The 22500-nt window shown below is 38.2% G+C and overlaps 2 protein-coding genes across 2 annotated transcripts in view; one reads left to right on the forward strand and one right to left on the reverse strand.

Moving 5' to 3' along the window:
* Positions 1-66: 66 nt before the first annotated feature.
* LOC138003986 (cathepsin B-like) lies at positions 67-10954 on the forward strand. Its single transcript, XM_068850339.1, has 9 exons — positions 67-404; positions 3054-3169; positions 4785-4900; positions 6838-6867; positions 7347-7510; positions 8043-8195; positions 9546-9633; positions 9747-9787; positions 10687-10954. Exons 1-9 carry the CDS (start codon positions 170-172, stop codon positions 10791-10793), a joined length of 1050 nt encoding a protein of 349 aa, XP_068706440.1. The 5' UTR covers positions 67-169; the 3' UTR covers positions 10794-10954.
* Positions 10955-10977: 23 nt separating this feature from the next.
* The window catches only part of LOC138003985 (serine/threonine-protein kinase RIO3-like), a 21210-nt gene continuing 9687 nt past the window's right edge, over positions 10978-22500 (reverse strand). The window contains exons 4-10 of the mRNA XM_068850338.1: positions 22423-22500; positions 21508-21657; positions 21153-21280; positions 19016-19198; positions 17595-17754; positions 16033-16311; positions 10978-12625 (exon numbers count right to left, since the gene is read on the reverse strand). The exon at positions 22423-22500 is cut by the window's right edge and continues 44 nt beyond it. Coding sequence (XP_068706439.1) covers positions 12530-12625; positions 16033-16311; positions 17595-17754; positions 19016-19198; positions 21153-21280; positions 21508-21657; positions 22423-22500 — 1074 coding nt within the window. The 3' untranslated portion in view covers positions 10978-12529. The remainder of the gene's footprint in view (positions 12626-16032; positions 16312-17594; positions 17755-19015; positions 19199-21152; positions 21281-21507; positions 21658-22422) is intronic.

The following is a 22500-nucleotide window of genomic DNA, read 5'->3' on the forward strand; positions in this document are numbered from 1 at the left end:
GCTCCAAATTTGGAACATGGAAAAATGAGCCAAAGAATCCAACAAAAAAAAAACCAACCTCGTGACTTCCTTGAGACAACATTCCAATGTCTTGTGACCTTCGATTCTTTATAAAACACTCTCAAAAATCGAGATTGGATTGCGCCGAGAGTGTCAAGATTCCCTAGCCATGGCTGTGCTCTTCCTGTCTTTGGTCGTTCTTTTTACATCTTGTCAAGCCAAGTCTTTTCAAGAGTCTGGAGCTCTAACAAGAGAGGCCATTGACTACATCAATGCTTTCTCTACTTGGAAAGCAGATCCTGATTATGCTAACTACGACCAAGAACATTTCAAGGGCTTATGTGGTGTTCCCCTCGACGGAAATGTCATCCCCCGTCCACTGAAAAAGACTGGCGTTTTGGAAGGTAATTATTGCTATAAATCTTCATAATTGTTATTGTGGAAGCGCAGATTCGGCCAGAACACAATAGATGTTATTCTTATGCAAGTATTAAAGTGTCGGGGATTCAACAGTTAAGTTCAGAATTTTCGATGAAAATGTCAGGTCGAAAAGTTTTATTAATAATAGTCTATTGGTGCAGTATTTAAATTATCAGCGTACTTACACTGTACTTAGCTTTAAGCTATGCATCATCAAAGCTTAATGTGGGCATCTAATGTCGCAGTGTATTTTTTTTTAACAAATTTAAGCTAAAGCTGAATACTTTATTATTAAGAAGTGCGCTCACCTTACATGATGGAGGTATAAAGGGTCATTTAAGAGCTTGCAGTTCTTGTATAGATTATTTATTCAGAAATTTATTACTTTTCAAGAAACGACAATTATGCATATGCACACCGATTCACCTTCAAGGACAATAATATAGGGCACGCAAGTGAGCTTTAGAATCATAAAATACAAAATGTAACTCTATATGTGTGGTGTTCAGTGAATGCTGTGTCATGGTACGTGAGGATTAGTGATAGGAATGCTAAATCTCCCGGTCATAGGCATGGGTCGCACTTGGGAAAAGTTTTCAACTGCGACCAAAAAAACCGCAATCGGAAATGAAAAATTGTAGTCATCTTTGTAGGATCACACTAGTAGAGTTTTGACTCATTGACAAGTGGAATAGAATTTCACTGGGAAAACATTTTGTTATCATTTCAAGCAACATGGATCCAGATGAAGCCTTATTTATTACTATTGCAGTGATTATGCTACTTTTTTGGCTGATCAATACTTCTTCTTGTTCGTTCGTCCACTTTTCGTAAGATTGTTCGCCAGTTTCCTAAAGATCAGCATTCCCAGGAATCGATGGAGAAGCGTTTGCTTGCCAATAATTGGAAGTCTACGGTAAAACCTTGGGGTTGTGAATGGTCGTAGCTGAGTTTCGATGTGCTAGGTCATCTTGCTTGCATAGTCCGTGAAATTGGGAAGGATAGTAAAAACCATGTCCATCCCTAACAAAAGCGCAAAGATTTCAGAATTTCCACGTTTTGTTCACACAATAATTATTATATCATGTTGCAAATCTATATCACGTTTCATTGACAAGCATTGACAGTTACCGCCATGATTCCTATTGTTTAGCTCGAGTTTTCCAAAATCTGCCTGCCCGACCCAAGCACTTTGATGTTTTTGCCGATTTTCCAAATTTTTCCAAAATGGGAAACTTGGGGTTGCACTTGGCAATGTGAAATGATGACAGATTTTAACCGCAAAGTACGCAAATTTTATGAAAAGTTTCCCAAGTGTGACCCGTGCTGTATTCAACATTACCCAAGCATAAAATCAATAATTTTTTAACACTAAGGGATGGGGACACTAATATTTGATTACCAGAAATGAACCTGTGATGAGACATTTAACAGCCATTTAGCTGAGGGGATCAAAGTTTTAAAAAAATGAAATGCTGGTGTTGGGATAAGTTGGGGGGAGGGGAGGGTGGAGTGATGGACATGTGTATTTTGAAGCTTTTGTGTTCAGTCATATTAAGAAACACTAACTTTTTCGAGTAAAACGTGTGATAGCCCTCATCAGAATGATATATGACGAAGGCTGTCACTAGCACATCAATTTCAATTTCACTTGTTTTACCCAAAAAAAGTTAGTGTTTTTTAATGTGTCGTTGCCATACATGTTTATTACTGTTTTACACTGGCTGAAGCAACCACTAATAATAAATACACTGTGACACTTATCACAAGTTCTGCTCACATGTCTGCTCAATGGCGTAGAATATGTTGTACCATTGTATTAGGTTATATTTAGAGGATATTAGTAAACACTGACTCAGCATGACACAGTAGAAAGTCTCAAATATTCTTGAGCATTACATGTTCTGCCCGGCCAGGGTCAGTTGAAGCTTCAAATTTATGTGGCCAGTATATTTCCGTGGAAGGCAAATTAATGTATAGAAGTGTCCATGACCAATTGAGAGCTCTTCCATACAAACAGATACAAAAATGTTGTGCAAACCTAGATAATACTTATTGTAAACTGCTGTTTTTTTTTTCAGTGTGGATTGGTCTATTTGGCATTCAAGATTATAGATCATATTCGTAAATGGCAGCTATTGTTCTTTTGTCTTTATGCTTATCATCCTCACAGTCTAGCCTCAAATGCACGAGCAAAATTCAACAGAATTTTTTTGCTCCAACATGAGGCTATTGAGGATAATTTCTTGGCTGCCATTCATGAATAATTGGTCTACTAAAGTAAAATTAATTGCTACTAGAGTGGTTTTCAATTGAGTGTCGAAAGTAATTAGATAATTACTTTGGTTTATGATTACTTCACTCGGTGATTGGTTCAAAGTTCTCGCGCCTTTTTTTCAACCAATCAGAAGTGAAACCAAAACCAATCGTGGCTCACCCGTGCACATTTTCCCGTGCTTTGTGTTTGCTACGTGTAATTACTTCAAGTTTTGATTGGTTTGCCGGATTGTCTCAGTCCTTTTTGATTGGCCAAAATAATTACTTTGGTTTTGTTTTTACGACACTCAATTGAAACTCGCTCTAGGTAGCTATATTTAACAGTTGCTAATTTCCTTTTTTTGATTCTTATTTAGAAAAGACAGATTACCAAGTCATTAAGGTTCCAGACTCGTTTGATTCAAGGGAGGAGTGGCCCAAATGTAAATCTATCGATGAAATACGTGATCAAGGATCATGTGGAAGCTGCTGGGTTAGTGCTTACAGTAGAAATATTTTAAAATGATTTTAAAGTGCTACTTATAACGATCAAAAATTCTTATTCAATTCTTATTTTCCTTTGGTTTTCAAAGCTAGGTCAACTAAACACTAAGTAACCCAAGTTTTAAGCCTTGATTAAAAAAGACACCTGTTAATGTTAACTGGAATTTTCCTATTTAATGGTCCGCCATTACTAACTTTAAAATCTTGAGAAAGCTGGATTGAGAAGATGACGTCAAAGACTTGATAGTTTAAGAATGCGAGACATGTGTATGTTGCTGAATTAGAATGCAGCATGGGAGTTTCATGCTTTCAGACTTAAAAATTCACATAATTTTTGCATGTATCATAAGATGCACTTACATGCTGAAATTTTAAGCTATAATTTGAGTAAATGACATCACCGTTCCCTAGATCCAACCCTCTGAGGTGCAGTCGCTCAATTTTGAACACAAGTAATGGCAGGCTGTGAAATGCAAATGTTACACTCAAATTAAACAGCCTTTGGATAAAAATCAAAGCTCAAAATTTTGCCAGGCAGTCAAAACAGAAATTGTCATTTGAGAGAGGGGAGGGAATAAAATTATTGTTTAGGCATTGGGGGGGGGGGGGGGGAGAGGAGGAGGGAGAAACTGTGTGTAAAGGAATAAATATTAAAAAATCAGAATCCGAAAAACAAGCTAAACTTGTCATCATCGTCATCACTTTGCCAAAGCATCATGCTTGCCAAGGTGACAACATTAGTTCTACTCTAATTCAGGAAACTGTTATAAATTCAAATCAAAGCACATGTTAGTTTATGGAAAGAGAGGAAAATTGGAGTATCCAGAGAAATGAAAACCTTGCAGAACTGCATTGAACCAACAAACTCAACTTGCTTATGAAGTTGAGTCCAGGTATCAGGAACAACCGTTGTCTTCATTCTGTAAAATGGATAGACAGGCAGATTATGGATGTATACATGGACTCCAGGTCCATGGACCCTTTCATGGACCCTGTCCATGGACTTTCCCTGCGGACCACCCGTTATTCGTTACAAGCAGAAAAATCCTTAGACGAAAGAGAGAAGTGATTGTCGCACTTATCTGGACAATTTAAGCAGTAGCCCATGATTATAAACCTTTCACTCCCAAGAGTGTCACTTATAGATTTTACTCTAACGCCAGACGACTTTACTCATCAATGGGGAACCCCACGGGGGTGAAAGGGTTAAGCCTATGTCAAGGCAGTTTTGGGAACCAATCTATTTTTAGTCTAATCTTTTCCACAAGAAACAAAGACAGTTCCAGTTTGGTGATGCTATAATGTCAATATAGCACTGTCTGTGAAAACGTCGCTCCTAGGTATGGGCTATTGATTTAAGCAATTGTCTCTTATAGACGACACCTATGCCACCTAATATCTGGGCTTCTGATAGGATGCGAAAAAAAATTAAAGATTATGTGGAAAAAATTTTGCCACATTTCGTGTAAACATGCGCTGATTGTGCGGAAATTACACCGGATTATGCGGAAATTTAAACAATTGGTAGAACTACGGCAATAACCCTAACCCCATGTATGTTAGATCTAAGATGTAATGACTGAGCATTGCAAATGCTTTTACAGGCTTTTGGAGCTGTAGAGGCTATGACAGACCGAATTTGCATCCACTCTAGTGGGAGATTGACACCACACATCTCTGCTGAGGATTTGCTTTCTTGCTGCACAGAATGTGGAATGGGGTAGGTTTGCGCTAGTCGGAGTTTCTTAAAATGAGTTTTCGACAAATTGTGTTAGTGAAAATCAAAGTTGCAACAAGAAGTGTACAGTGTAGGTCAGGTTTTATGACTTAGTGAAAATAGACTAGAATTCTGAATGGAAACCTTGACATTATGCAATTCCATCTTTGACTCTACGTATAAATTTGCTCACAACATTGAATCCAATTAAGACTACTATGGACTTTTGACGCACATTATTTTTGAGGGAAGCACGTAAAATCTATCACATTCTGCAACAAAATGTTTTGGAATTGAGCAAAATGTTATATGTTTTATGCATTTTTATGACTTGTTGTGATGTGTTAGATTTTATCATTCCAAGGTAGCCAATGACAGGGCTGTCAACCTCTCAGATACTCATACATGTATCTTTGGGTAGATAAAAAACATGAAAGGCCAATTACTCTATTTTGAAAACCCTTTCAAATAGGCATTTATTGTATTTTTTACTTCATAGGCACTTAGATAAGGAAATTAATGTGAAGAAATTTATAAACCTTTTTCCGGAATTTACGTGTACAGTCTGTGTCTTGATTATCAACAAACGTTTCGACTGAAACCATCAGTCTTCATCAGTGAAGTTTGTCATGTGATAGTTCACTATCACGTGACAAACGTTGAGGAACGGAGGTGAGGGCCCGGTCCCAAGTGTGAGACAGAGAGAACTGGAGCCCCCCCTTTCTGTTCAGGGTTGGGTCCTCCACCCTTTCCCATAACGCTTCTTGTATTCCTCTCCTTGGCCAATCTCATTCTTTATCTAGGATCTTGACTCCCTTTGAATCCAACACGTGTCCCGTGTCCTTAAGGTGACAATAAACCGCTGAATTTTGAGCAGGATTGGAGTTCGGCCGTTGATGAACATTGTTTCAGCCTGGCTCTGATGGACTGACTTCACTGATGGAGACTGATGGTTTCAGTCGAAACGTTTAATTTGTTGATAATCAAGACCTAAATTCCGGAAAAAGATTTATAAATTTCTTCACTTGAATTGTATCCGGATGAATGATAACATTCACTTTCATACGGAAATTAATGTTGGGGGATTCATTCAGGTGGGTTGCAGGGTGTAAAACCTGCGAAAATGTTGGCGATAAAATCTACTATTATTATTGCGCATACGTTCTCTGCTCATCTTGTGATACTAGGGTTTCCTGTGGGTGGTGCTTACTAGTACAGGATATCGTTTTTGTGCAGTTTAAAAACTATGCAGAGAAAGTGCTCGTGGTATCCAAACTGAAAATAACTGGGAGTAACCATGCATTTTTAACAGATAATTTAATTAGCTTCAATTTGGAAAAGAACCCCATGTACATTGCTTTCATTTTAAAGCTTTTTACAAATATTGTTGATCAATTATATTTGAAAAATGTGTGGTTGCCTCTAATTTTCTTTTTGGATTTCAATAAGAGATTGGACAATGTGCAAGCCAGCGAGGCACGCAAGCCATGACTGCAAGTCATGCAAGCCAAGATGGCAAGTCAACATGCGAATCACACATGCAGTTATTGGAAGCTAACCGTTTTAAAATGGGTGCTTACACTTAAATGCGAAATTTTTATGGCCTGCATGACTCGCTGGCTTGCAGATTGTCCAGCCCCTTTCAATAACACTTCTAAAGATCTGCTTTTCCCACACTTATACATAAACCAGGAAAAATGCCTTTGAATTAGTTGGCACCGTCCTTAAACAGTTAGGACACAGTGTGAGACAGTGAGCCATGTGTATGTGCCAGCCATAATATTATTTAAAATTTATGTCTTTTTAGGCTTAATTAAGACTTACAGTAATATTCTACAGGACAGTAAAACTGGTTTTAACATGGCCTGCTGACTTAAATGCCAAGTTAATTAGTGCACCACATTTATTAATGACTGTTCTCTTTTTGTTGCTTGGTTAAGGTGTAATGGAGGATTCCCAGAGGAAGCCTGGTAAGTTGTGGCAAGATCTCATCATTTTGTACATGCATGTAATCTGAGATTACATTAATACCCTCTATATACTTGTATTGTTCTTTAAAAAAATTAAAGAGGACATGTACAAATCTGAAATAATAATTATTTGAAGAATACATGTACTTCAAGGTGTACATATGCGTGATTGTGTACACGTAACTTAGGGTTAGAAGCCATGTGAGGTTACATGTAGAAGTGATAAAAATGAGGTGTTTGACTTAAACAAAGATCTTTCTCCTTAAGCCGTAAGTCACAAAAATAAAACAGTATTTATTTGCTTAATTGCATGAAGCAGTAGAAGTTTCCTTTCATATCCTTGATACAGTTTGAGAACGTTATGGCAAATTCTCTCTGATAATTATAATGAAGACAACATATTGTATGCAACTATCTGTCCCAATGTTTCATTCTTTCTTTGCTTCCTTATATAATTATATTTCCTAATTTTCACACAGGTTTTATTGGCAACAGAAAGGTTTGGTCACAGGAGGCCAGTACGATTCAAACAAAGGCTGTCAACCTTATCAAATCCCATCTTGTGATCACCACGTGAAAGGTCACCTTAAGCCTTGTGGATCTGTCCTTCCTACACCTCCATGTGAGAGAAAGTGTGAAGCAGGCAAGTACATTCCGGTAAAATTTAAGAATCCGATCCCACCAACGCGTCGGCCGACACACCACCGACACACCACCGACACGTCGGCCAACACACTACCGACACGTCGGCCGACACACTTCAATAACAGTTCAATAAGGCCCAAATGAGTCACCGACACGCCACCGACGCACCACCGACGCATCTTGTATGTTATAAGTTTAAACAGCGGCCAACGCGTCGGCCGACGCGTTGGCCGACGCGTTGGTGGGATCGGATTCTTAAATTTTACCCATGACTGCATCTTATGTTAACAAGAGATGCCCTGGTATTTTAGTTTTTCAAATGCACAAATCTCAGATTGGTACAAGTTTGGCTCAGTTTTGAGTAATTGATACTGTTAGATGTTTAGACTTTAAGGTAACCTGTCTTATTCCTGCAAATAAGAGAGCAGTTGCAATAAACAACACATAGCTTCTGAAGTCCTAAACTAGCAAACTTACAAAAGTGATAATATTGTATAGAGATCATTTCACACTTCTTTATTTGTCAACAGGATACAACGTTTCGTACAGTGATGACAAGAAGTATGGCAAGAGCGGTTACAGTGTGGGAAGTTCCGTAGAAGCAATTGCCACAGAAATCATGACAAACGGCCCTGTGGAGGCTGCCTTTACGGTTTACTCTGACTTCCCAAGTTACAAGAGTGGTATGAGCTGTAGCTTTAAAAAGACAATGCTATGACAGTTTTGCCATTTCATGTTAGTTTTGGCAATGTTACCCATAAATTCTATAAAAAAGTTAATTATTGGTTTTAGGGTTGCGATGAAAAAGTGATTTAAGGCAGTCACTTTTAAAGGCAAAAGGTGTTTACACGTAGTTTTCCTCTCGGCTTTTCTGCCATTCCTTAACTATAATAATAATAATAATAATAATAATAATAATAATGATAATAATAATAATAATAATAGATTATATAATAATAATAATAATAATAAATAATAGATTTTGCAATACCATATGATAGCCGTATTGAGGAGAAAGAAGTCGAGAAGGTAGTGAAATACCAGGATCTAGCAAGAGAATTGAAGAAGTTATGGAAAATGAAAACAATGGTAATTCCTATTGTAATTGGAACATTTGGAACAGTTCCAAAAGATCTAAAGAAGAGACTAGAGAATATTGGTTTAGACACCAAGATAGACGAGCTTCAGAAAAGTGTTATTCTGAACACGGCAAGGATTCTTAGGAAGGTCCTAGAAGTTTGAGGAGACTTGCTGTCACCAAGCTTCCTGGGGTACGGAAGTTCCATTGGAAGTCCAATGTGCGAAAACAATAATAATAATAATAATAATAATAATAATAATTAGTATCAAGAAGGACAAAAATGCAAAATCCTGGGTGCTGTTATTACCTGCAAGCTGCAGAAGATAAACACTACTTGGTACAGGACATAATTTTAAGAAGGGTTCTATCCATAAAATGAACTGTGCCCAAGGACCAGCATGACCATACCGGGGGTGGGGGGTAGAGGTTGAACAGTACAACAGCTGAAACAACCCAAATCTTTACAAAAATGCTAACCTTAGGCCTAAACATTATCTAAAGTGTAGTGTTTAGGCCCAAGGTTACCATTTTTGTAAAGGTTTGGGTTGTCTCAGCTATCGTACCCTTCACCCCCTACCCCCTACCCCCCACCCCCGGAATAGTTATGCTACCATGGACCATGGTTTGATTGCAGCCTTAGTGAAGCTTCAAGGAAGCAAATCTTTGGTAAGAACATAGAAAATAATAGGGTGAGCTTAAGCGTGCACGTTTTTGAGACGCAGACCACAACCAGAAGGGAACATTTTGCATCCCAGGACAGTGATGTCTCCCAGACTTTTACACTAATCATCTCTAATGGGGAAAAGATACTTAGCAATGTAAATGTGGTTGTGTGAAGACAAGTTAAAAGGGAAAGTAGCTCACTTCCGGCTGCCGTCCACTTCTCAAAAATGCGTATGCTTAAGCTCCCTAATTGTAATCGTCATCATCATCGTGTTGTTTCATTTATTAGGTGTATATCAGCACAAAGTGGGTACCATGCTTGGAGGACACGCCATTAAAATCTTGGGCTGGGGAACAGAGAACAACACACCATACTGGTGAGCTTAACTGCTCTCAATTTTCAAAGCTTTACAGTAGAGGAAACATCATTGGTGCAAAGTTCTATAATCGTATCCATACATGTATAAAACAACTGAACTTTTTGTTACAGGCTAGTTGCAAATTCTTGGAATGCAGACTGGGGAGACAAAGGTAGGGAAGCTCTCAAGACTAAAAAGTTTATGATGCTGGAGTGAATGGGAGAAATATTTCTCCCAAGATCATGGCATGCAAAGCTTGAGTTTTTCTCAGGGTGGTTGTTCAAGGTTATGTGGGGTGGGGGAAGAGCTCTCTTGTTAACTTAGACTATAAATATTTTTCCAAGAAGTTCACAGCGTGACTGACGGACTGATAACAGATTTCTTACGTCCACAATGTATAGCTAGCTTTTGCACATCTATACCTATACATGTGTATAGACTTTAGGCTCATATGTTCGTCAAGAATTTTAATAGAGTGACCTTTAAATCCACATTGGACTTGTTCATGTGTTTGGCAGGTAACAGCTCAAAAAAAGTAAAAAAGCAAAACAACTGTGCAATTTTACAAGGGGTGTCTTGAAAAGCCCAGCACAAGTGTAGTACATTGCACAAGATAATACAGTTGTATAAAAACAGGACCTAATTAATTCATAACTTTGGCTCTTTCATTGTCTGCAGTACAAGGAAGCTTGTAGCAGATGGTATTACATTTTTCCCATTCTGGAACGTACCTATGTAGTCAATTAAGTGAATTTTACTGGGCTTTTTCTTTTCATTTGGAAGTTTCCATTGGATTGGTTGATCAATTTTTTTTTTCAAACAGCTTCAAACTTGGTTAAAATTGTTGAAAATGAGGGTTGACTTTTGGGTGTCACTTTACTGGGTTTGGTCAGCCATGGGTCCAGCTTCTGCCAAACAACACAGGAAAATCTGATAAAAACTTCGGAGTTCTAACCCTTGAAGTACGAAAGGTTGAAAAAGTGTTCCCTTGGGAAACTCCTGATAGCATCAGAAGCTTCCCTTTGTTTAGAAATGTAAAACCCCTTTAAACTTCATTTCATTTTTCAAAAGGTTATTTTAAAATTCTCCGTGGCCAGGATGAGTGTGGCATTGAATCAAGTGTAGTTGCTGGCATGCCAAGGTTTGATGAGGAACCAAGGATGGTGATCGTGGTCTGAAGAAGCAAGCTTGTATCACTCGACGCCGTCAAAAAACATATTAAAGCATCATTTTTCTACAACATACACTGTAATGACAAACCAATCACTGTAATCACAGTCAATCAGCATGATTGATTGTGAAGATGGTGTTTCAACAATAAAAAAATTTTAACGCTGAATTACATTATTGCAGCAAATGTCACTGAGTAAAATCATGCATTCTTTATTAGTTCCTCCTTGGTGTGGCTTCTTAGTCCATTGACTCCTTGGAGTTTGACTTACATGTGATAGATTCCACTGTCTAACACCAGACAATTGGGGCGTGTGCAAGTTACACCAGTCAAATACACCCTTTTTTTCTCATTTTTGCAAGGATCAAAGTTACTCAAGTACAGATTTCATTCAATGGATTGGGCAATCTAGGATCACAGAGCTCTTCTCTTGACAGGGAGAGAAGAGCTCTGGGGAACCCTTATTAAACAAAGCGTCTTATTGGTTTTCGTGAAGAACAATCAAAAACATCTCTAATTGGTACATTCATCTTAGCACGAGGAGTGAGCAGGTGCTGCAATGTTCAAATAGCCAATTTTTGGCTATGCAAACCCTACGGCGCATGTTCTCCTACACAGAGTTTCCCAGAGCAAAAGATCCGAGGCTCTTGTAACGAGAATGTGGTTTGGGCCGGATAACTTTATCGTGAGGATGAGTCACTATCCATCAGTTTCAATCTCTGCAAAGATTTGCCCTCATAACATGTACTTTAGTGACTGAGTGAGAGGGCTGGATGGGAAAATACCTAACCCAAGGTCATGGCAGACTGACCAAGCACAGCAAGGTCCATGCACCAAATATTTTCCTGTCTGGCCTGAACAAAGCTCACGTAATAAGCATTTTATCATATCGGCTCTTTACACTATTCATGAGCACTCAGAAGATGTAGTTTGAACAAAATAAGTAACAGATGATTAATCTAATAATGTTGTTTGCATTCGCTTTTCTGGCTGTAAATAACTTGGATGTTTAAAAGCGACAAAACCCCTAAAATTGCAAATTTGCACAGAGCAGTACCTCCGCCCTGCTCGTGCTAATGCGCACGGCCCTCATACAGGGAATTCCCAACAGTTTTACAATGAAGGCACACGCGGGGTAGTACTGGCCATATGATAAGTGTGAATATGCATACTCTAAGCACATCTAGTTAAAACATTTGTAAGAAGATCTTGGCCAACCTTAAACATGAAGTAGATTTTATACTCTGGATAGTGACTTATTCACTGGATAAAATTATCTGGCCTTTGAACAACTGCGGCCAGGATTATAAGTAAAACACACACACTGTACAATTTGTTTAAAACAGCCTTGGAAAATTATTTTCCTAGATAACGATGTTTTTTTTTTCATTTGTAGTGGCTATTATATTAAGTTTTTTTCTCTTTTTAATTCACTCTCCAGAATTTTCACATTAATTATGCAGATCATGAAGGGGACAGTTACAATGAAATTTTGTCCACTAAAATTGCAATGGGAAAGTCGTTAAATATAATACACGACTAAGGACCTCGTCACTTCATTACGTAAATACTTTGCACATATCTGGTTGCATTTCTGTTATACTAAGAAAACCTTACTCTCCTGATTACATTCATGTATAGTATGTACAGGGTTAAGGACAAGTATGAGGTGCCAACCCAGATACACTCAAAAGAATCAACCAGCCAACTTGTGGTTCATTTTACTGGTTTTACTTCCGAGATTTACGCCTGCCCTTTGTTAAAGAAATAATCAAAGTCGTACATTCCTTCATTCTTCCTCCCTCCAACTGTCATTTCGTGCCCCTGATATGTTTGAATCTGAAAGGAAAATAGAACATGTTACGTGAATTTACAAAAATAGATATATACTACATACTTCTCAACATTATTAAAATTTCTAATATCTATAATGACAATGTCATTGGAGGCATGTGACTTCTGCACAAACATCAGGAGGTTTCATAAATTCTGATGAATCATTCTCTTAAAGAAGAAACTATTTAATGATGATAACCCTACGTCATTTGTAGAAGTCTCTTGCAGTCTATCACAGAACAGATGCATGGAGACATGCATCATAATTATTTTAATTTATACAGGGTCACAAAGAGTTTAAAGCTCAACTGTGACTGCTCAAATATTTTGACCTTGAAGTCATCTGCCAGAAAGAGATATTTATCTTCTGTACTGTTAAAACTTGTCTGAAGCCTACTCCTCAACATTTTTTGTTTCCCAAGTAATTTCAGTAAACTCTCCCCTTCATTTTCTAAACCTTTTGTCATTTTAAATTCTGAGGAACAGAGTCAAGGTGTCTTATCTGTCAACCAAAAAATCAGTTGGTGATGCCAGTCAATTTGTCTTATCTGTCAACCAAAAGATCAGTTGGTGACACCATTTCAATGCCATCCTACACATTACAGGACCACCTTGCTGGCTGTTTCATGGACAAGCACAATTTATACCCAGGGGTTTCGATAAAATTTGAACGAGGCAGCTGGTTTGAGTATCTAGAATAATAATGACCGTTGTCATTGCCAAATGTCACTGAGTAAAATCGTTCATTCTTTATTAGTTTCTCCTTGGCATGGCTTCTTAAACCATTGACTCAAAGGAGTGAGACGTAATAGATTCTTCTAACGCCAGACGATTAATATTGAAACCAATGACTGCAGTCATTAGAAATATGTCAATTGCCAGCTTCCTTGTTCTAAATCAAAGAATTACGCCAAGAAAAATATAAGTTACCATGTTGCTTGAAACAGCCCAACCTGTTTATTGAAAGGGCACTATCATGTTAAATTTGCAGACAGTTTTAGGCAGAACTCGGTAAAAACCTAAATTAGTACTTAAGCTCACACATGACATTCCTGACAACCCACTAACAAAATATGACATACATTTATCAGCGTATTTTTATGGCACAAAGTGCTATTTACTGGGTTGCCAACCCCAGTCGGAATTCTGTGTTTCACTTCCCGTGTTTTTATTATTCTATTTCTTTTCCGTGTCGGGAAAGGTCTTCCCTGTCCTGGAGCTCAAGAATGGAACGTCAATTGGATAAACAAGGCAGGCAGTGGAAAATAAATATCTGGAATCTTAAAAGTGACGAGTAATGGATTTCGACAACAATCTTTCGCCCGTTGAATTTCTGGTGGTATATTTTTTAGGTCACCCATCCAGATACTAACCCCGTTGGATAGGGTGGGATTAACTTCAGTGAACTTTTGTATTACGAAGCTGTCAGACGCTCAGAGTCCATGCTTAAACTTGTGGTGAAAAGAAGTTGTGAGGGAACTTGAAAATGATCAAAATGTCAGCCTAGAAGTCAATGTTTCTCGATTCCCTTTTATTTTCTTCAATCACTCTAGGTTTAGTACTTTGCTAGTAACCACATGTCTTCTCAGGGGGCTATTTACCTAAGACTTCTGCCATGGCACTAGAACGATATACAATACCAAAACAATATTGTGTACTATTAGAGCTATATTACACAAAGACATTTTGAATCTCCTGGAAGACAAAGCACAGCTCAGTTGACAATATGGAATAAAGCGCTGTGTTACTGCACGACCACATGTACGCAATGCATGCCTATTTTTTCCAAAGATGACAGGAATTTCTTCTTTGTGACAGTAGCCAGGTTTTTAACCTCAGATAAAGATCTGTTTCGTCGTATTAACGTGTGAGCCAAAGGGCCCTCTGCTGGCACGACCTCTGGGTGACTCCTTAAATGGTCTTAATGACCCCCGACTTGAAAAAATTGACTGGAACGCTGCACTTCAATACCACGCAACCCAGTCCCTTCTGTCTTTGAGCAACCCAGTGTACGCTCATGGAGCGTCTAGTTTTATTTAATTTTTGCTGACTTTCTGAATACAACGTCTCCAAACTTGAAAGAACTGGCAAGTTTTTTTCAATTTGAAATCCATTTTTATCCTCTCCATCCTTGGTTGCAAGAAGCAAAGAATAGCTTCACTGCACTTCAATGGTTATTGGCAACAAAACCACAGCATTATTTTTGGTCTTCATTGATGCATTAAAGTTCTACTAAATAGCGTGACACTGCCCCTTTAACATCCACCCCTCCTCCAAGAAGACAAAACTCCCAAACCTCTGCACCCTTTACGGAGTAAAATTGGAAGGTGTGACATTTTGTTGGCACCTTTAAGATTTCGGTAAAGGAAAATGAGGTGTCCGCGGGAAAATGTAATTGTTGCACCACTATTTTTTGTATTGGGTCAAACTACAATGTCATATTAGAACTATTTGAATAACATTAATTTTTTAGTTTTTTGGTATTTATAATTGCCTTTTAGTTTTGAAGCTTCAAACTCAGAACGCCTGTGTCTGCTGCAGAAGCTCCTGCCCCTTCACTTTATTGCAAAAATAACCACACTTTGTTGCATCTTAGTCACAAATGAATGCACTCCATGGCAGGAATTTTTGATATGTTAAGAATTGAAGGAAATATCACACACCAAAGTCAAAACTCTCATCTCATACTTAATTTGGGCACAAAAAGTACCATACCATCAGTCTTTGAAGACAAGCGAAAAATTCCTCACAACATATTTGGGGTAGTATAATCATCTATCAGAACTGAAAATTTGGAAGCGATGTCTTAAAACCTGTCGGGACAGGAGGTCCGAGAAGTTGTAATTTTGCCATCAAAATAAACCCCTAGAAAATCAAGCTTGAAGATTGTGTGCTTTTCACGGTCTGCTGAATAACTCCACCCACCACTTGAAAGCCAATTATGCTGAGTCATTCGGGCATGTGCTGAGGTAGCAGGTCACGCGTGAAGGCTGTCAATTGACACCCAATCCTTTCACATGTGATTGACATGATACCTTATCAAATTTCACATGCAGATTATGGGGGAAACAAAGAAAAGCGATTTTGGTGGGTTTAAAATAAAATTTTCAGAATTTCTTTTTGGGAAAATTCTATTTTATGCTTCACAGGCCATGCCCCACCCATTCAAGATTTGCAAAAACAAAAAATTGAGTGAGACACCCAAATTTACCTTTAGCGAGACCCTAAAAACAACAATTTGCATGAAGGGATGAAACTTTTTAGACTTGTTGAAGACAGAATTTTGTGATTTCCACAGCCCCATTGACAATGTTATGACAGAATTTAAATAAAATAAAAATTAAATTAAATAAAAGGACAGACCCATAAAAAACTGGCATTGACTTGTTAATTTGATGGTAGCTTGTTACCTGAGAAAGAAAGTCTCTGTCTGTACCAGGAGTAATTCCCAGTTCTGTGACCTTGTTGAAAAGCTCCTGAGCCGATACAACACCAGACACTCCACATTTTGTAAAGAACTGTACTACATTTGTACAGTCCCTGTAGAGGAACTCTAGCGCATGTGGGTGAAATGGTTCGACTGACTGGCTCACATCTATGAACCACACCTTGTCATTATGCCACAGTATGTTATATTCACTCAGATCTGCATGGACTAGTTTGCACTGCTTGTACATCGTGCACATTATCTGAAATAAAAAGGTGTCAGTAATTTATACAGTGAAAACTTGAAAATGTATGGAATTAAAAGGAATGCTAGGTGCATTCAAGGCACCTCAGTGAGACGCACTCTTTACCTGGGTCTTACTCGTCCACATAATTTTATTGGCTATATCACCCAGGCCGGGCACTCCAGTCAATTGAGCTACATGTAATAATCAAACTAGAGAGAATCCAGAGGCGTGCAATAAAATTTATAATTATTACAACTGCCTTTTTCAACTTCTTTCGAGTATAAACCACGCCTGCTGTCTTTAATTTGCTTCTTATATGCTACTGGACTTGGTCTTCCTTAATAAGTGTGTACATAATCTTGTTCATATTAGTCCTTTATGCCTTTCCCGCTATGTGCGGTACTACTAGGTGTGCTGGCACTCGTGCCTCATCTGCGAATGCTCCATTTTTCCTTAACGATGTAAGACATCAAAGATGGTTTTTTGTTAGAGCAAGTAGAACATAGAACCTATTAGCAACGACAATTGGTAACAAGACACTTTTAAGTCAGTATTAATTGATTATTACCACACAGCGCTATTAATTAATTATTGCAATCCTGACATCCCAAGAACTTTTAAGACAATCTGCGTTAAATGTCTGTAATTCCGTCTGGCTTTTAACATCTAATCTATCCTGCTGTATATAGTTTTTTGTACCTTGTTCTTTCCAATTATCGGGCTCACTATAATTGGCCTCAGCTGTTGCGGAGTCCCTGCCAAGTACTTCATTACTTATTTTATGTGCTACTTTGCTCTTTTCTTCGGTGTGGCGAATAAATAAATAAATAAATAAATAAAGAACAATAATTATTGACTCCTTTAACAGAAAATTAAAATAAATTTTATCAACATTATATTTATAACAGTGGTAATTACAGCTGCACCATTTAGTACTATAAACTTAACTGACATGTATATTTAAGAAATATGTCAGCCTCTACTTTCGAAGGGAATGCAAGTACAGCTTAAAACTCCTTTTAAGGCAAGGCCACACACCAAGGAGATAGAGTACCAAATCGAATACGTTTTTTTGTCATTAAACAAGGAAGCTTTTCAGGCTGTTTTCTGCACTAACCGATGGTGAGGGAAAAGGGTGCACTGTCGGCTTCCACTGATACCAGCCTCCAAGCTAACAGAACTTAACTGACTAACTTAAAAGTAAAGTGACTTTTCCTTTACCAGCTGCTACCCAGCTTGAACTTGCCTTTCTTGAAACACTTATTATTACTATTTTCATGTCTTGCACCACATCTTACCTCTACACATTGTTGATAAGCCTGTTGTAGCTGGTGTGAAGACAGTACAGCATCCTTCAACTTAGGAGCAGGTTTTTGATCCTTGCCAATAAAACTCATTATTAAGATGTGCTTCTTAAGCAGTGCAACTGTGGGACATGGAATGCCTGCCTTCTGCATCCTGAAAATGTGATAGACAATGCAGATTAACTTAACACAAGAATCAAGGCAATGTTTAAAATGTGCAATCTTTTGAGCAACTTGTGTCAAAACAAACACCATTTCAACACAAGTGGTGGGAAGCATCACTGTCTCAACACACTAAGACACAAACAAAATAATGTATCAAAAATAATGAGAGCAGTAATTACCCGGTAATTGCAGAAAATAAAATCCAGCTCTACCATTTCCACAACTTCCGATCAGGTGTTGTGGAAAATAAAGCAAGACAAATTGGGCAAAACGATAAACAGTGTAAGACAGCCTTAATCAATGTAGGCAAATTATTCTCAACTTGGAAAAACAAATTGAATTTTGTTAAAAATTTTGAGATTGCTCTTTTTTTTTGTCCAGATTTACCTATTTTGTTGCAGCTCAATCAACAGCATTATTCTTGACTTTTCCCCGGACTTTTCCTCACAGGATCAGTGCTGTACCCAAGGCATTTAAATCAGCCATGTCCATCCTAAATTTGACTATTTTATTCTTTGTGGAGTGAATAATTTGCACACTTAAAGCCAGGGGTTAGGAACTGAAACCTCTAGTCTCCATTTCATGCTACATGTCTTGGTGCTTCAGTAAGGCAAAGTGACGGTGGAATTGGAGGCTCATGTTATGTTGAAAGATTATGTCGGTAAGAGTTACAGATTTGCCTTTAACAAGAAAGGGGAAAAGGAGGCGAAATCTCAAACTACTAACTCTGGTCTAAGAGCACCAAATTAAGCAGGCAAGGGGAGGAGAAAGGGAAAGAAAATAATAGCAGAGCTTAGCACACCAGGGCGTGCGTGCGAAGCACCATGCGTGAGAAGATATGGTAACCTGTCTGTGCAAGAAAATTTGGTTTTGCCCACTGTATAACCGTAGGTGCACCCCTCCACGTATGCCAATGTGACCAGTACCAAGCAACCATATCTAGGGCTCAAGTTTAGAGCTCACCACAGTGGCCATACTCCAGCTGGTTTACAGTACATGTTTGATATTGGACATCCATGTTATGGTCAATTTACGCCTGTCAAAACACGGTATCTCCTGACCAGTATCACCTGACCATGTAGAGGGCTCAAATTTAGAGCTCATCGAGGATTGCATATTCAAGCCAGGTTAGCCATTAGTTCTTAGCTGGGGTCACACTTAATGGTAAGGGGATGTTAATGCTTCTGTTTAACTGATACATAAGGAAAGGTTTGACAAAAGGTTGAGGAGGATGATGCAACCAAACCAACCTGCTGAGATTACACATCTCCTTTTCTGCCCACAGTCTAATGATCTTCCTTGGGTTTTGCTTGCCAAAGCGATCCCTGAAGCGATGGTCATCCTTGATGTAGCGATCTCTGGTCTTAAATTCATTCAGTGTTGTCTTGAATACTTTCACTGCACACTCTTCAGGCATAAGTTTCTCTTCCCTCCTTTTGAGTACAAAAATACATGTTCATCATTACAAATCATGATTCCCAGACTTGAAAAGATTTACAAACACAAAGTTGTACAATAACAAGGGGATAACTCTAAAGCAATAGACACATACAAAATACAGAGCTCTGTAAAAAGTTTGGTCACCAAAAGCAATTTTTCCATTAATTTTCATGTAAGACCTTATTCCAAAACCAAGAATCTACCTGAACATGAAAAAAGCTATTATGATACTAATGCAGGGATGTCAATACATGTAAGTTTTTAAATAGCTGTTCATCAAAGGTGTCACCCATAGCATTTCTTTCCGTGGCCACTGGCCACGTAGTGAATGCCTGCAAGGTCTTGTGCCCTAGGGGGGTCCGGGGGCATGCACCCCCAGAAAATGATTGAAAAAGAGACCCCTGGGAAGTGCATTTTCCTGGATTCTGACACATGAAAAGGAAATTCTATTCAGTGATAATAACCCTCACTTTTCATATTAATTAATTAACTTTCATCAGTTTCATGCACCTAACTTCACAAAGATTAAACAAATAAAGTTCGTATTAATTTCCGAAAAACTTGAGTGTTTTTAATTCTTCAGTTCTCTTCTGAACACTATTATAAATAGTTTACCAATAATATTCACATCATTCAAAAGAAATTCATTAATTTAAAAGGAATTCCATAATTCATGGAATGGCGTAAAACCTGTTGCCAGTTCACAAGACACGATTTTAAAAGTCTAGAATAAAAATTTTAAAATAATTAAAAACATTGTACTTTTACGCGTGGGTACACCTTAAGAGGAATTTCACAAAAGGTAGGAGCTGCGCACAACCTCGTCACCAGGGCCATCTCTGCTTTCAAAATGGCGTTGTAAATGGCCTCCAGTAACTCAGTCGATTCACAGGGATGTAAAGTTTATGAATAATTATATCATCCAGACATAGATACGAGACAAGGAGGCAAGACACCAAAAAAATATATCAAGGTAATTCCTTAGTATTGCATTGCGCATTCCTACTGCGCACGATTTTCGCGTCATTAGCGCGCGCACATGAGCACGTGCACATACAAAACGCAAGAGATTTCGCTCAAACTAAACCCGATAGCGAAATAAATGCTCCTTTTCTCTCAAACGAGCACAGTGACCCCCAATTTTTTTTTCAGGTATTTGCCAAAAACAGTCTAATAAAGAACATATTTGAAGAAGAAAAAAAGTTTGATAGTAGATCATGAATTTTTTTTGGAAAACAGTTCCGTACTGGGTGAATTTTACCCAAGGCGAGGACTTCAAGCTAACTACAGAACTGTTCCAAAAAGTGCACTATTCCCACAACCAGGGAATCAAAGTCGGCGTAAATGAAGCATTACTGCTTATGTAAATAAAAGAAGCTTTATTTTCAAAATAAAATTTTGTGTCTTTGAAGTAACCAAGACTTAATTCTGTATGAAGGTGATTCGAATTTTTAACGCAAAAACAGTAAAAATACCCCATTTCAAGAGCCCGCTGACGCGTAAACAAGCACGGTGACCCCACTTTTTTATTGCATTTTTATAATGTTCATATTATGAATGTTAATTATGCCAAGTTTCCAAAAACGTTTGATAGTAGAACAATTTCAAGGGAATTACCTTAACACCCGCAACATCGAGTCAGCTCAGTAACAAGTATTATGGGTTATGGCCCCTATTGAAGTCCCTGCTGATGGGCCATTTGCAGATGGTGATCACATGGTGCATAACCGCCACACTGAAGAGCAAATTGTGCACTGAAACATCTAAAACAAAGCAACTTAATTTATGTTTTCTTTGTTTAGATGTCCCAGTGTGCAAATATAATAATTGCTCTCCAGTGTAGCAGTTTTTGTACCATTTGATCATTAGTTGCAAAGGCCCTACACTGTACTTAGGGATACAACTGACCAGACTGGCTGAAGACAGTGCACTAACGAGATTACACACCTCCCACCATAAGCATGGAATACACACGCCTCCTTTCCTGTACTGATGCAACCGTTCACAGCCTCAAGTGTTTCTCCATTCACAAGCTTGTACAACACCAGCCGCGTCTTGGGATCCAGCACTTGCTCCTGTTAAAATGAGAATGGGTCCCTTTTCTAAGATACTACTGTAGTTAGATACAGGTGGTTCACAACAACAAAACGGCAGGACAACTTTTTTTTACTGTCCTGATATCACCACACTACCCTCCTATTGGATCTCTGCCATCATCATCAAGACCCAAACTTCCATACAGATTCAAAACAGCATGGCTACAAAAAATTTAATGTTTCAAGCAACCACAAGGACATCTTACATGTGTTGCATGCTCCTTCTTCTCGTGCAGTCGAGCAGCATGTTTCTCTTCCCGGTAAGAGTGCTGTTTTAAAGTATTGAACACACTGTTTGGCAGTTTGAGATCAAGTTCTGAGCTTCCCACATTCCCTGCAGCAAATCGAGGTGGAAACTGTGAGAAAGAAACAAACAAGAAGACATTTGCCTATTTGAAAGACAATGATTTATGTAAAACTATTGAACCAATGGTTAATGTTGTAAAAAAGGTTGCTGTTATTCATCATGGTGAAGTACAATAATGATAAAGTATTCTCGTTTGTCTCACAATGTGGTCACTTGTGATGTAGATCGCAACATTTCGACTGCATACTGCTAGTCTTCATCAGTCACAGCTGCTGAAAATCAACCAATCACAGTGGAGCATCCTGCTTAAAAGATGATGCATAACCAGTCATTACCTCATCGCCTGATTAAGACTAGCAGTATGCAGTCGAAACGTTGCGAACTACATCACAAGTGACCACATCGTGAGACAAACAAGAATTATTATTATTATTATTATTATTATTATTATTATTATTGAACCAATGGTATTTTTACTGGGATATGAGCAAAAAAAGAGGAGTGCTCCAGGAGATGAACTTCTGGGATTTTGCACACCACATTAATCATGTCAGTCTAGTGCTGCATTGACATCCTCTTGGCTAATCACTTGGTGTTGCTACAGAAAGACAATACATCATGTAAAATAATTTCTAAAAGCTGACCATTCTGCAGTTTGGATACAGTTAAAGATTAAAGAATATGCGTAAGATTTACATTATTTTCTTGAAGATACGGAGAATAATTGCCTTAAATACCATACAGACCTCTTGCCATGACATCACTATTTTTGTTTTTTATCAATATGATACAAAGTGTGACAAAGTTACTGCACCTTTTCCATTATTTTCACATTGCGTCGCCCACAGACTATTGGGTCATGTTTGGTGATGATTTCCTTTTTCTTGCCAGG

The sequence above is a fragment of the Montipora foliosa genome, chromosome 5 (genome assembly GCF_036669935.1).
Source record: "Montipora foliosa isolate CH-2021 chromosome 5, ASM3666993v2, whole genome shotgun sequence".
In the NCBI taxonomy this organism is placed as follows: domain Eukaryota; kingdom Metazoa; phylum Cnidaria; class Anthozoa; order Scleractinia; family Acroporidae; genus Montipora; species Montipora foliosa.